The 14,945-nt window shown below is 36.1% G+C and overlaps 1 protein-coding gene across 1 annotated transcript in view; it reads left to right on the forward strand.

Annotated features, from left to right (window-relative positions):
- LOC149302902 (reelin-like) overlaps positions 1 to 14,945 on the forward strand; it is a 172,798-nt gene that overhangs the window by 74,117 nt on the left and 83,736 nt on the right. The window contains exons 13-15 of the mRNA XM_089482100.1: positions 289 to 529; positions 9,192 to 9,337; positions 10,542 to 10,693. Of these exons, the coding sequence (XP_089338226.1) occupies positions 289 to 529; positions 9,192 to 9,337; positions 10,542 to 10,693 (539 nt within the window). The remainder of the gene's footprint in view (positions 1 to 288; positions 530 to 9,191; positions 9,338 to 10,541; positions 10,694 to 14,945) is intronic.

A 14,945-nucleotide genomic window follows, 5' to 3' on the forward strand; every position in this document is an offset into this window, starting at 1 on the left:
AAAATAATCCTTTATGTCAGTTTGTATGGTTTCCTAAATTGGGTATAAAATCCTAATTGATAGAATAGAGAGCTATTTAGAACGATGGTGATATTACATAAATAACGGTGTGCCGGTGCATAGTGTTGGATGCTGTTGCTAAGTCACTGCTATTATCAATGACAATTTTCTATATAGAGGTGGGTAAATACATTATTAGTATTAATAATTCTTAGTAATAATTACATTATTTCTAGAAGTGGCATTTCTAGATTTAGTGTTTTACATTTCCTTATTATAATTTTACAGTGCACCTTCAAACGTTACAACAATTATCCACATTATCTATCTTCCCCACGAAGCCAAGGGTGAGAATGTGAAATTTCGCTGGAAACAAGAGAACACTGTGGATGGAGATGTGTATGAAGCCTGCTGGGCCTTGGACAACATTCTGATCATTAATGCCGCTCACAAACAAGTTGTGTTAGAAGACAATTTAGATCCAATGGACACTGGGAACTGGCTCTTTTTTCCTGGAGCTACTGTCAAGGTATGTGGCTCTGTATTCATTTATTCATTTGTTTTTTGTTTTTTTTTAGCTTGGCAGATGGTAAAACATTGACATGCTAAAAAATATGGTGGGGTTGATTTTTTTTCTATAAGCTATTCCTATATTTGTCATGGCCCTTCCTCTTTGTCACTTTTATTTTTAGTGCATTTAGGGACATTATAAAAAAAAAAGGTGCCATATACATGATATTTTAAAATCTTATGGTTATATCTCAATTATTTTGTATTGTAGCTTTATTAGGGTATATTCCACAGGTGGATGTAGTCTTACAAACTTCACGTGCGTTTCATCGGCAGCCCCGGGTTTTTTTTTTAATAGGTTTTTAATCATGTCTTCCAGCTAAGATTGAAATGATTAATACATATTTCAGCCTTAACACAAGATGATCAGAAGCTATATGTCCTTGGTTGAGCATGACTAAATGTTTTATTGGCCATTCTACTGAATTATACCTCACCTCTCTCATCCATTAATCTGAATCTGACTGTGATAATAGACAGATGTTCTGCTCTGTTTGTCTCCACATGTATCATCTCAGGAAGATGTGACCTTGCTCTAGGAGTTTGCATGCTTTGTGAGATGTGTTATATGTGCATAATATAAAATATGTCAAAGCATGGGTGCCTATGTATGATGGAACTGAACTGGTAGAGGGCGCATTGTCCTTTAGTATTCCTAAGAGTTTGTTAATGTATTACAGTGACGATCTTTCGTTGTTTTGATTAGCAATATATGTGTATGAATATATATTTTTATATATATATATATATATATATATATATATATACTCAGATTAACTTAGCAAAATGTTTACTATACCATGTTAAATTTCTCTTCATGCCTGTGTGATACCAGCTTGCTATTTTTTGGCTTAAATAATTATTTATATTAATTTATAATATAGTAATATTTATGCTGTGCAAGCACATTCTGACTATATAATACTTTGTAATGAGGAACATTATGTGACATTATTACATATTTGAGATCAAGACAAGATGCTCAGTCTATAAACATTACTTTGGTTATGATCAATCATAAAATTACGATCTTGAATATTAAACAATGTATGGGTTTAATGTAACTGAGGAAACAAAAGACTTAGTTTTGTTTCTTAATAGACCCACAGCTTAAAGGTGCTTTGGGGGGAAACCTGTGTGCTGTGTTTGAATTATGTGTGACTTGTTTTCTCTGTCTTTAAGAGTGTGACAATAGCATACCTTGTAGAGGTTTAGCTAATTTGTAGAACATATAACCATGTGGAACACCATTCATATCTTCCCTGTTCAGGTCATTTAGGCCTCTTTCCTAAATTTGCTAGATTGTTGGCTGTCAGTTGTATTTTTCAGTATGATATGCATGGATAGTTAACTGAGGGTATGAAAGAGATCTGTTTCTATCCTCTTGTCTTCATTTTATACATGTGTAGCTGAGCCCTGTAGAAAGCTTTGTAAATCGGTAAATTAAGCTGCTGTACTCTGACACTCTCTACCTAATGTTAATATTTCCGATTGAGTGAAGCATTATTATGCAACTAAAACCCAATCTTAGATAAATAGGATCTTGACAGAAACACATGGTTTTGATACCGCTGTCATTTATTTATTTAAGAAATGTATGAAGCCCAGTGCTCATGTGTGAAAAGGTAATCAGACTCAAAACATGTTTAGGCCATTTGTAGTAGGAATCTCTAACATCCCTTTCCTACATGTAGAACTGCTTTAACTCTGTGACACTAGCGGAGTTTTGAGCCTGAACTACTCATTTCAGGTTGTGTATCAACATCTTAATGGGATTTAAGCTGATAGATGGATGGGCCTGACAGTCCCCTGCAGAATTCTCTAAAACAACACAAAATTCATAGTTTCTTGAATAACCCCAATAGGACAGTGCCTGAGCATGCCTGAGCATTAGTATGAGGTCCTCAAACACCTGACCCTAGTAACCCCTTTCATTAGGGTGAGGAATAACTTTTTCACACCTAGACATTGCATGTTTAATCAGCACATCAAGGAATTGAAACAAGCACCAAACTCACAGAAGTGGTACTGACTATCCCAGTTTAAGCTATACTGAATCTAATAAAATGTCAAGGATTGAGCAAAGTATGGATTTGGGATGGTGAGTCTTATCTCTGATAGAAATCATTTACATGAACCACATATTCAATTTTGTTTTTTGATAAAGTATTTCTATAACCAATCTCCCAACCTTACCATGCTGAACAATATTTTTATTTGCAATTAAAAAAATATTGTTTTTTTATTAAACTAAAATAGACTTGAAATAATTAAAATAATAAACACTTAGTTTCTTGTTTTTGTATTCTGATGTATAAATAAATATACATATATATATATATATATATATATACATACATACATACATACATACATACATCTTTAATGTAGTAGATGTTCAAAAGATTTCTGGGAAGGAATATACTGAGAGTAATTGACAGCTGATTTTTATTCATTAGAATTGTTCAGATCCTGTGATCCCCATGCAGTCTGACAGTGACTAGCATAGCAGTGTTTCATTTATAGATTGCTTCCCAGTGTTCTTGTCACAATGAGATCAGTTATTGTAGTGTGATGGTTTCAAGATGAGCCAATTAAGTAATATGCTGACATGTCGGAAAGTTCACACAATAATGTACTCTGTTGGTTCTATTAACCCTGTTTTTTTGAATGCTGTTTTCGGGTGGGTGATTAGAAGTATAGTTGAATGTTCTTTTATGTATTTTTAAGAGTTTGATTAAACTGTTAAATGTACTGTTATTACACAGACATTTTGAAACATTACTGGATAACCATTGTGAACAATAAGAAACATAATTAAAGGATAGGACAGTCAACACGGCAGAATATTGTAGAAGGCGCTCTATTTAGGCTGATTATAGAGGCCAGATGTATAGGACCTGGTCTACAAAGCAAGTACACAATATTGCAGAGATCATATACTTTTGGTGATATTATTTATATTCAGAATTGTTTTAGAAATGCCCATATTGATTTGAGGGTATTTTATTTTAATCAAAGTGTGTATGATATTCCAATTCTTCTCAGATAGTAACATAATAATACCTTTTTGTTACGTTAAATGCTCCAGCTACACCAAGATCCCAGTACATAATCAATAACACAATAACTACAGTTTAAATGAGGCATTGCAAATAATTCACACCTCCTGGTACTGAAATGGTTAAATGTTACTCTTGAGTACAGAATATAAATTGTTTATGTACTAGATGTTGACATGTAAATATAAAAGATCTAATTGCTCCACAATAAATTATATGATTGCATTGCAGGTTACCACTTAACACCTTCCTGTTTTTAGTTTACCTCTAATATCTCTCTCACATTGGCGGCCTGGATTTTAATTAACACCTTAATGACAAAGCCCGTACATGTACGGGCTCAAAATGCATTGTTTTTAATGGGTTAAGGGGTTAAAAAAGTTCTCTCTAAGGAGATGTCTGAAGTGACATAATCACTTAAAATATTACAGTCATTACAAAAATTGGCTGTTGCATTTTCAATTTGCACACAAACTGTGTTTTACATTAGTCCCAAGGTGTCCTCCGCATTTGCATTGTTTATCAGCTAATCTGGTCACCAGAAAATGTTCTCCTACTCAGATGGGCTGAATGACAAGCCTCTTAATGGAAGAAATTGATGACTTTATGCTCATGTAGAGGTAAAGGCAAACTGGACAGATTTCTTTCCATCTGCCACCAGGCCTCTGCAAGCTGGCTGTCACCAAATACCCAGCGCAGTCTTTCCAATCAAAGCAATGTCGCCAAAAAGTAAATTGCCGGGCTACAGCTGTCTGTTAGACTCGTTTGTGTATAGTGCCCCAAGGAGAAAAATGAAGAGAGGCATCAATGTTCATTTCCGATGTAAACATAATTAAATAATGGTAACAGTCTATGCAAAGATTTTGAAGCCATGTTTTTGAAGTTATGTCATTAGCATTCATTGTAATGCATAAAGAATAGTTTCAGGGGAAATACAATAGGGATTGATTCAACATACTACAGTCACATATGTAGTAAATGGCCATTCTATATAAAAAGGAATAATTTTATATCATTCCAGCTAGCAGCATTTTGGAGAGATAATTCACCCATTTTTTTTCTGGACCATATATAATTTCAGAACAGTGACATATATTGGATAGCCATAGTACATTGTAATAAAAGTAGAACCATGTAATGTTGGAGTGATATAGTTTAAACCATTTGTGGAGGGTCGTTAATATTTAACGTTTTTCTTATGCATCCAATTACCTTTATCCTTGATGCATTTTTCATAATGCTTTATTGCTTGGAGGTGCTATAAAATACAACAAACAACACAAAAGCTTGAGTTTTTCTCCATTTGCTACAACAATGTTGTTCATAATTAATGTCCAAAATTGTATAATAGTTACACAAAAGACGTCGATTAGAATATTTTATTTTTTTTAATGGAGAGATTTGTAATTGAGTCTTTCATGTCCTGGACATCTTTAGATGGAGTCCAGGAGAAATTGAACTATTTAAGAGAAGGCAGCAGAACATCGCATTAAACATGTTAGTAAGACTAAAGGAAAAAAGGAAACCACTGTGGTCCTCTGCAGATGTGGCAAATATATTAAAGGAGATAAAATAAAAGCAAAGCAAAAGTTGCTAAAACATTTTTTAGATGTATAAGTGAGAAAGGAAGCATAAACCAATAATAATTGGGAAACAAAGGGAATTATATAAATGAGGATAAAGATCTAAAAAATACTTCTGTTTTTACAGAGGATGATAGAGGTGAGGGACCCTTGTTTGCAAGGGAAAATAAGGTGACATGTAAAACAGCTGTGTTTACGGAGGAAGACTCCAACTTGAACTCTCCAATGTAAAAACAGACAAATCCATGGCAACCGATGGAATACACCCAAAGTTATTAAAAGAGCTTCAAAGTGTGGCAAAACCATTGGTGGACTTACTTAGTCTGTCAATATTGGCAAGAGTAGTCTCAGGAGAATGGTTGGCAACTGTATTACCACTTCACCAAAAAAGGTAGCAGTAAGCATTACGCCAGTAGCTGGCAAAATCATGGAAACCATGCTAAGGAATAGGAATGTTATGGTTTACATGATCAGAAACCGCACAGGCTTACTACAGAGAGACTAAACGAAACTAACTTAATTTATTTTTTGACTGGGTAACTAAAATAAAATACCAGGGAGGATCTATTGATATCGCCTTTCTTGATTTCAGTAAGGCATTCGACATTGTCCCCATTATGTGTCCTGATACTGAATGAGGTTTGAAAACAAGGAATTAAAACAAAAGTGCAGATAGTACACAGAACACTTTTGAGGCTCATGATAAGTCAGGCTTCAGTCCTATATAGGCTGCAAAGATAGGGGAGAGTTGCAAAGGTGAGGGAGCAAGGGTAAGCTTGTAAATTGACAGCCGTGATTTAATGGTTATAGAAAGCTTTAATAATGTGCAAAAAAACTTAAATTCACATTGTCCTCATTTCTTTATCCTTTCCCTGGGTTTGCGCTATGACCTCAGATGGTTAGGGTTTTTTTTGCCTGCTTATTGGCTGAATCAGACTTTCAGCTGTCTAGTTCCCTACTTAAACCCCTGAGTCATTATGTTCTTTGCCCTTGTGTGGGACACATCCTGTTAAGTGTTCCCTTAGCTGTCTTGATTGTATCCTGGTGTTCTACCCTTGCCTGCTTATTGACCATTCTCTGATCTCTGCCTGGACCGATCTTTTGGCTGTGACCCCCTCTATTCTCCTATCTCAGCCTGGACTAACCTTAGCTTGTGATTGACTACTACTGCTTGCCTACTGTTATATTATTGGAGCCTCCACTAGTCCCATGGCTGCCCTCACCTAGGGGCTCAACCCTTGGGGGAAAAGTAGTTGGGGGGTGAACATTCTTCTCTCCCTCTGTACCTGGGATCCTTCTCACCTGTTTCGTGACATATATGTGTGTTCATCAGCATGCATCACACATGAGCAAAGAATCTAAGCCTAAAAGCACCCTTTGTCTTAGAGATTACTCTTATTATGGGATAAAGCAAAATGTGTGGGTTTTAATCATGGACCTTTAGACCAATCTAATGAATAAACTTGTGACCTAGTCTCTGGGTTATGTAAAACTCTCTCTTAACTATCTACTTAAAAACCAACCTATTCAAAGAAGCACATAACCTGATATCCTCAACCTGCATCCTGAAGAAACCATGTGTTGACCTCCACCCAACTCACTTCTTAACATCACCCTCGCTACAATCAAATTATCCTCACCCAATCAGTCGTCTCCTTCCATCTCATTTCTTCTCAACCTCCAAATAGATTGTACTTTGCAAAAGCAGGGCCCTCTTCTCCTTCTATACCAAGGTTCATTTGTGTTCATTTTAATTAATTTTCACTTCCATTGTAATAGCCCTAGTGCTGTATAAATCAATGTAGTGTAAAAGAGAAAAAAAATCTTTCTTTAATCATTACACAAAGAAAGAAAGAAAGAAAGAAAGGCAGAGTTTTGTTATTAAAAATGAGGTAAAATAAAATTATTATTTTATAATACATTAAAATTAGAATTTGCAAAACAGCAAAACATTGCCAAGTGATTATAAATGTATATGAATGAATGAATGAATGTGTTTTATATACTGTGTGTATATATATATATATATATATATATATATATATATATATATAATTCATCAAATTAAAGGTGAGTGCAAAACACAGTGTTATAATATAACTATTAAAGATTCGAATTATTATAATTATTTGTTACATTTTAGTAAAGAGTATAATAAGAGCTATATCATCACCAAGGAGACAACCATGCCAAAACAACTACAAAGGCAAAAAGGATTCAGCCCTGTCTGACAAGGATAAACTACTGGTTAGGAGTGGGGCATTATTATGCTTTGGCATGGAACAGAGGCTCTTTAGAGGAAAAAACCTTGCATACAGTGTCCATCATAGAGCTTTCAGCTAGCCACAGTGCTCTTTTCGCAATACTCCGATAGCGAGCAGTCAAAATTTGACTCCGAATGGAAATGTGCTGGTGAGGATTTATGTATGGATTATAATCATCCGAGGACAATTCAAGTTATCAGCTTTAAGCAGGATGCTCAGCTCTTGGTAATATGCCAACAACAAGGATCAGTGATTTTCTGGCTGGACTTAAACATATCATTTTAAAAATAACTGTGTCCTTTAAACTGGACATTGCTTTTCTAGGGCACTGGAATGGGCACAGTGTTCAATGGCCACAGCAGTCCATACTGTCAGTTGGACGGAACATTTTATTTAAATGACATTAACAATAAGATAATTGAATTGTAATATAAAATAAAAGACCAGGGTCCAAATTGTATAATCTATAATTATTTATAAGATAATATTATTTCAGAAATAGGTTGCACTAAGTAGGGCTATATGTTAGTTCCTAGTTAAACTGTGATGCTATTTTTTTAAACCAAATTAGTAGATAAACAAATGAGAAGGTTGAGACGGTGTTGGTGGTTCTTATGGGTTGCAGTTGTGAATGGCAATGGTGCAGATGTCTTTTTTGCTAGATTCCAATCTACAGGAACAATACAAGATGGCAATAGGTATAATATTACCATATTAACAAACTTTTCATTCACTACATCCAATTAACATAAATGAGTATGGTAGATGGGCATGAGTCTCACTCTTGATTCGATGGATGTGCAGTGTTGCAAACCCATTGGATTTGTGCACCATACCTACTATGGTAACAACTGAAAATGGGAATGCAAAATAAAGAAGGAGAACTTGGAAGGGGTCCTGAAATTATTCAGTGGCACGGCCCTATGTACTTGGTTCACATGTCAGGATGCTGCCAGTAACAGTGTTGTGCTTCCAGGCCACAGAGTTGAGCTGGGTTTCTGCCAATGCATGGCATTAAATTCAACATTGTTAGTAACATTTTTGGAACTTGAATCTCATTATATTTGATTTGAACATTAATACAGTTTGAGAATTTTATATAGATGCAATTGGACATTATTTTTATTGAAAAGTTTATGGGTATCCTAAAATGCAGCTCTTTATTCTGTGTGTGATATTTCTGTAGAACACTAGGCTCATATAATCCTGTAGCAATGTTAGGCAACTTGGAATTTACCAAAAAGCTAACATAGATCATGTAAAATTTATGTAGATCTTCAAAGCATATAAGTTAGAAAAGACAAGTGTTAATTGTTAATGGATAAGTACAATTTAACAAAACACATACATTATTTGCAACATATGGGGAAATATATTGCAACAGAAAAATGGCTTTTCACAAATATAATCTTATTAGACCATGAAAGAACAAGTACCTCAGTACTTGTAAAGCAAATAATCTAACCTAAGATTTTTAATAAAGTTCAAGTTTTTTTTTGTTAAATATAGTAGGATATTTTACTATTATGCTATTAAGCTAATAACAAAAAATATTGAAAACGTTTCTGGTACAAAAAAAAATGTAGCTGCTGTGACCTCCTTTTGTGGAGCTTTATGTATTGTATTATCATTTTAGTAGACAAGTAATAATAATTATATGAAGTGAAACATGTATATGTTTAATTGAACAATGTCTTTATTTGTATTTATAGCATAGCTGTCAGTCGGATGGCAATGCCATTTATTTCCATGGTACAGAAGGCAGTGAATATAACTTTGCCACCACACGAGATGTAGATCTCTCCACAGAAGACATTCAGGATCAGTGGTCTGAAGAGTTTGAAAGTCATCCTGCTGGGTAAGTATTAAGAGAGCTAAAAAACATGGTTGCAACGAATGCTGAATAGTGTTTAGCATGCACAATGGAGGTTCCCCAGTTAATCGTTTCTAAGCCACACTAGAAATACGTTTTTTGTACCTTACTTTCACTTACATTTGGTATGTTGAAATCTGTTTCACGTTATTCCGTCCTGCTAAATTGTGTTTTGCTGATCAAGTTGGTTGTTGGAGGCAGTGTTGTAGCTTTGGAGGCTTGTAGTTTATATACCTTGCTTGCTCCTCACTCAAAGTGCAAATTAACATTGTTCTAATGTGTGCAGAATGCCATTTTGTCGCATGCATGTTGCCGCTGTTAGGGTTTCAGTAAGAGATCCCAAAGAGGAACCAGCACAAATGAAGAGGACAGGCAATAAAATGTCATTCTTTCCGACATGCCCTTTATTTCCATAACCTACATTGCCATCTTAGGGTATGTTTTGGGTCAAAGGGTAAACCTGACACTTCATTGAGTGTAAATGAAGCATCTTCGTAGCCAGTGATCTGTAACAATCACGGCAATTGGAACAGACTGTCAATTAAATCAAGCATTTATCTCGTCTTTGTCTCCAAAAAAAAAAAAGCATTATTTTCTTGGGAATGTAAATGTCATAGTTGTGACTTGCCAGATACAAAGGAGTAGCAAATATATAGCAGGTACCGTTATTTTTAAGCTATATTTTAATGATATATTATAACTTTGAAACACTTCCACTCTCTAGAATAAAGCATGACAATCATGGTTAAGCATCAATGCAGATGCATATATTACACTGGAAGAACAAAGAACAGCAGCGAATTAGCAGTTTCTTATTGTATGATCTTCTTGTCATGTTCAATATACTTTGCTTCGCTCCCCATGGAAATTAAGAGGCCGAATCATAAAAATCGAGACTTAATACATGATTTTTCAATCTGAGTATAGCTAATAGAATGATATGGAAGGAATAAAGGAAAGTAAACACACATTCTGGTAGCTGGATAATATTGCAAATTTAACGAGTGACAGGTATTTCTAACAATATTTTAAGCAGTTTTATTGTACAAACACACATGCTAAAATACTTGAAAAAAAACGAAAACTTTTCCATTAGCTAACAGTTATACAACAACATTTTTATATTTTAAATATTTATAATATTTGTATGTGTTTTATTATTCCTATAATAATGTGCTGCTATTTACAGGTGGGAGATTGTTGGAGCTGTCATTGGTTCAGAATGTGGAACAATAGAATCAGGCATGTCTCTTGTTTTCCTGAAAGACGGGGAGAGAAAATTATGTACGCCATACATGGATACCACGGGATATGGGAACCTTAGGTTTTATTTTACTATGGGTAAGTGAATTAGTATGCCACTTTTAGTATGATTTCACAATTTCAATAACACAGACAGTGATATCAATAGCTTATGATTTCTTTATTATGGTACATCTGTGAGTGCTGCTTATAGTTAGAATTTCTAATACAAAGATAATTTTTTTGTTTTCAATATTTCTAGAGGTGTTCTTAGAGAATTTATAAAGTTTTGGATTTAGTGGTCTTCTATCCTTTTTAAATAATAATAATAAAAATAATAAATATATATTATTAAATAATAATTCATAAAAAAGCCATTTCATAAAAACTAACAATAAATGTATCTATTTGCAGCATCGAGATACCATTCTCGACTAGATACTTAAACTTATTTTCAACCAGATAAGATCTTATGAAAAATCCCTTCATCATTTATTTAAACTGTATCCATTGTTAATCCAGATTTTCACATGTTACCTTTGCTTTCACAGAGTATGCATAACCATTCCCATTTTCCATAATCTCTAAAACAATTGCATTGATTGACAAACAAAAATTACAAAATATAGAGTTATATAACTTAATTTGGTTAAACTGTGACAATAGACCTTCAGTAAAATTACCGACACCCAAACACACACACCAGGACAGGCTGTGCCACACTGACACCCAAACACAAACACACCAGGACAGGCTCGACCACACCTACGCCCAAACACACACACCAGGATGGGCTCTGCCACACCGACACCCAAACACACACATCAGGACAGGCACGGTCACACCAACACCCAAACACACAAACCAGGACAGGCTGTGCCACACTGACACCCAGACACACACCAGGACAGTTGTATTGATTTATGTAATGGCCCCAGCTGCCCCCTTGTGTATTGATGTAGCCAGCCCAGATAAAATACCCATACTGCAGGGCTGGTGAGCAATATGTAAAAAATTATATGTGTCCTGGAAAACATGGCCTATGTGGTCACCTAATGCCCCCAGCTAGTGCATTGCCCCCAGCTAGTCCCACATTGTATATTTATCCCTCCACCCAGCCAGCACCCCCTTGTGAATGAATGCCCCCACACCCTTGCATTTAGTATAATTTCAGCCCTGGCACCCAGATTGTGTCCACAGGACCTGCCCAACACCCACACTGGAAGCATAGGACTTGCCATCTTTGCCCCCCAAAAAGCCTGCCTGTGGCATCTTTGTCCCCCAAACAGTCTGCCTGTGGCATCCTAGCCTCAAACAGCCTCCCTGTTCCATGCTTCCCTCCCCACTTACACATCCATGTTATCACACACATTTTCCTTCACTCATTCACTAACATTCATTCACTCATTTATTCACTCATTCAGATACTCATTAATTCACTCATTCACACATACTCAATCATACACCCTCCCTCACCCCTTACCTGAATTGCAGGTGCCGCCCACAGACTTTCACAGGGGGCGCTGCTTCCCTCTGTGTTGCACACACTCTGTGCAAACAACTTCTCTTTTACCGCCCAGGGGAAGCACAAACAGAGCAGGGTCATGTGACGTAAATTCACACGACTCCGCTGGGTTCCTGCTTGCCGTGTGGCGGTACAAGAGCACAAGTACACTTCGGTGCGCGGCCGGCCCACCACAAAATCAGGCCGCTATATATTTTCAGATAGGGGCCTGAAGCCGCAGCTCCATCAGCACCTACGTTAATCCGGCCCTGAATATTAGGGATGCACCGATATATCGAAAAGGGCATTATCGGCAAAATGGTGAAATAAAAAAATGGCCGAAAATAATCGTCCGCAGGGGCCAGGCTGCTTACCTGTGTGTTGCTCACACAGTGTGTGAGCAGCGTTTCTTGTACCAGACAGGAAAAGCAGGAACCCAGCAGAGTCACATGATTCTGCTCTGCTCCGTTCCAGTACATGCTGGAATCTGGGTATTCCTGGACATGATAGGAGTGTGATTGCTGTTAACAATTATATATATATATATATATATATATATATATATATATATATATATATATATATATATATATATAATATAATATTAATATTGCTATTGCATTTTTTTGTCCAATTTTGGCGTGTTACTTACTTTTAATAGAAGTGTGGGTTTAAAAAAAAAAAATTTAAGGAGGGGGTCATTTTCAGTTTCGGCCAAATGAATCCTGAATTTTCGGTTTCAGTCCAGAATTTTAATTTCGGTGCATCACTTCGGTAACAAAAAGCTCATTCTGCTTTTTATCCATTCAGTTCTGATCATTTCAGCCTAATAGAGGTGCTATTTCTCACTATTTAATGAGCCATGATATACTAAAGAGCAAGCAGCTTTATATTCATTAGTTACATGTCTCTGATATAAAACAATTTATATACGGCTGCATTTATAATGCATAAAAATTCAGACACAGTGCATTAAATGTCTTCTTATAATAAAATTTAACTGCCAGCTCAAAGTTGACATTATACAAACAACTAAAACAAATGTGAAGTCAGATTAATTTAGCTTAGTCACAAAGCAATCAATCATAGTAAAAGATACAGGTGTATTTTTTATCTTTCTGTTCTGTTTTTGGAATTTAGATATGCACTGAGCCAGCAAAATGTTTTCATTTTAAGGGGAAGAATTGCTGAAGTGTATAATTACTGTAAATTATTTTTGGCCCCCTTCTACATAAGACCATGCGAGCATATCTTAGAAAAAGAGCCCACATAGCTATATGCACAAAATAAATATATGGAATATAAGTATCTAACCAGGTCTGTTTGGAAATATGGCATCATAATGACAGGTCCTTCCCTAAACAGACTTAAACAATTTAATACCCTAGCACAATAAATTATGCAATACTGTATAACGTCAAATAGAAGTAGCGGGATAAAAATAGGATTATGTCCGTGCTAAACAAGACAATACAGAATTTTGAACTTCTCCGCCTGTTGTACTGTTCTCAATACACATACCATGCCTCCAGCAGTGAAAGTTTCCAGTCATGTACTGGTGGCATAATCAGTAACCATATTTCAGATATTTGCTAATCCAAAGAGACCTTTGTCTATTATGAAGCTTGGGGACAGCCAGTAGAAGATCTAGAGATTCACTTAAAAAACACAACATTTAAGTTCTTTGTATTTGTTGGGATCTCACATGTGAATTTACAGTTGATTTGGTTAAAGCTTTCCTGAGCCAGTGTCTGAGATCTCTTGTTGGCAATTGTTCATTCTTTTTCAGATTATATTGAGTGCTTTAGCAACCTCTTACATTAGCTCCTGCATACTTGAACATTTGCTCACTGCTAACCATTGCTATAATTTAGTTTAGTGTGAGAAACCTGTTATACACTTAAAAGCTCTCTGGAATAATTGCAGTCCCTTGTGTTGTTTATCTTGTTATTTGATGTATATCCTACCGTTTCCTGAATTTCCAGGCTGTAGTATATTGTATATTTGAATAGCCCCCTTTGGGGTTTTTTGTTATTTTTTATAATGGTGGGTTCAATTTACATACTTTATATACCTGTTGATAAGTACTATAGCCCTCTTTTTTGTACAGTCCACATGGTTGTGATCTTTATTTTTCCAAATTCTACATGCAAATGTGTTATCTAACATCCAGCATGCTCATGGGCGTAGGAACCCCTAAAAATGTGGGGGGGGACAGCATTTTACCCCATCAGATCCCCACTTTATCCCCATCTCTCACACTAGGAGTCACACTCCTATCATGCCCAGGCAGCCAGTACATGCTGGTACAGGGTGGCTGTAAGTGATGTGCAGACCCCATATTGCTGGCAGCATCAATACACAAGGGGGGCAGCTAGCTAGGTTTCAGCATGTACTGGCTGACTTGACATCATAGGAGTGTGATTGCTAACAGCAATCACAGTCCCATCATGCCTAGGTTACAGCACTTACACATCCAACCAGTAAATGCTGTAACCTAGGCATGATGGGACTGTGATTGCTGTTAGCAATCACACTCCTATCATGCCAAGTCAGCCAGTACATGCTGGTACAGGGTGGCTGTAAGTGATGTGCAGACCCCATACTGCTGGCAGCATCAATACACAAGGGGGGCAGCTAGCTAGGTTTCAACATGTACTGGCTGACTTGGCATGATAGGAGTGTGATTGCTAACAGCAATCATAGTCCCATCATGCCTAGGTTCCAGCACTTACACATCCATGCTATCACACACACACTCATTCATTCATATACTCATTCATTCACAGATTCATTCCCTCAATCACACATACTCATTCAAACACCCTCCCCACCCCCTTACCTGCA

This window comes from Sceloporus occidentalis, unplaced genomic scaffold (assembly GCF_023333645.1).
Source record: "Sceloporus occidentalis isolate IW3139 unplaced genomic scaffold, rSceOcc1.0.p SCAF_17, whole genome shotgun sequence".
Taxonomy (NCBI): domain Eukaryota; kingdom Metazoa; phylum Chordata; class Lepidosauria; order Squamata; family Phrynosomatidae; genus Sceloporus; species Sceloporus occidentalis.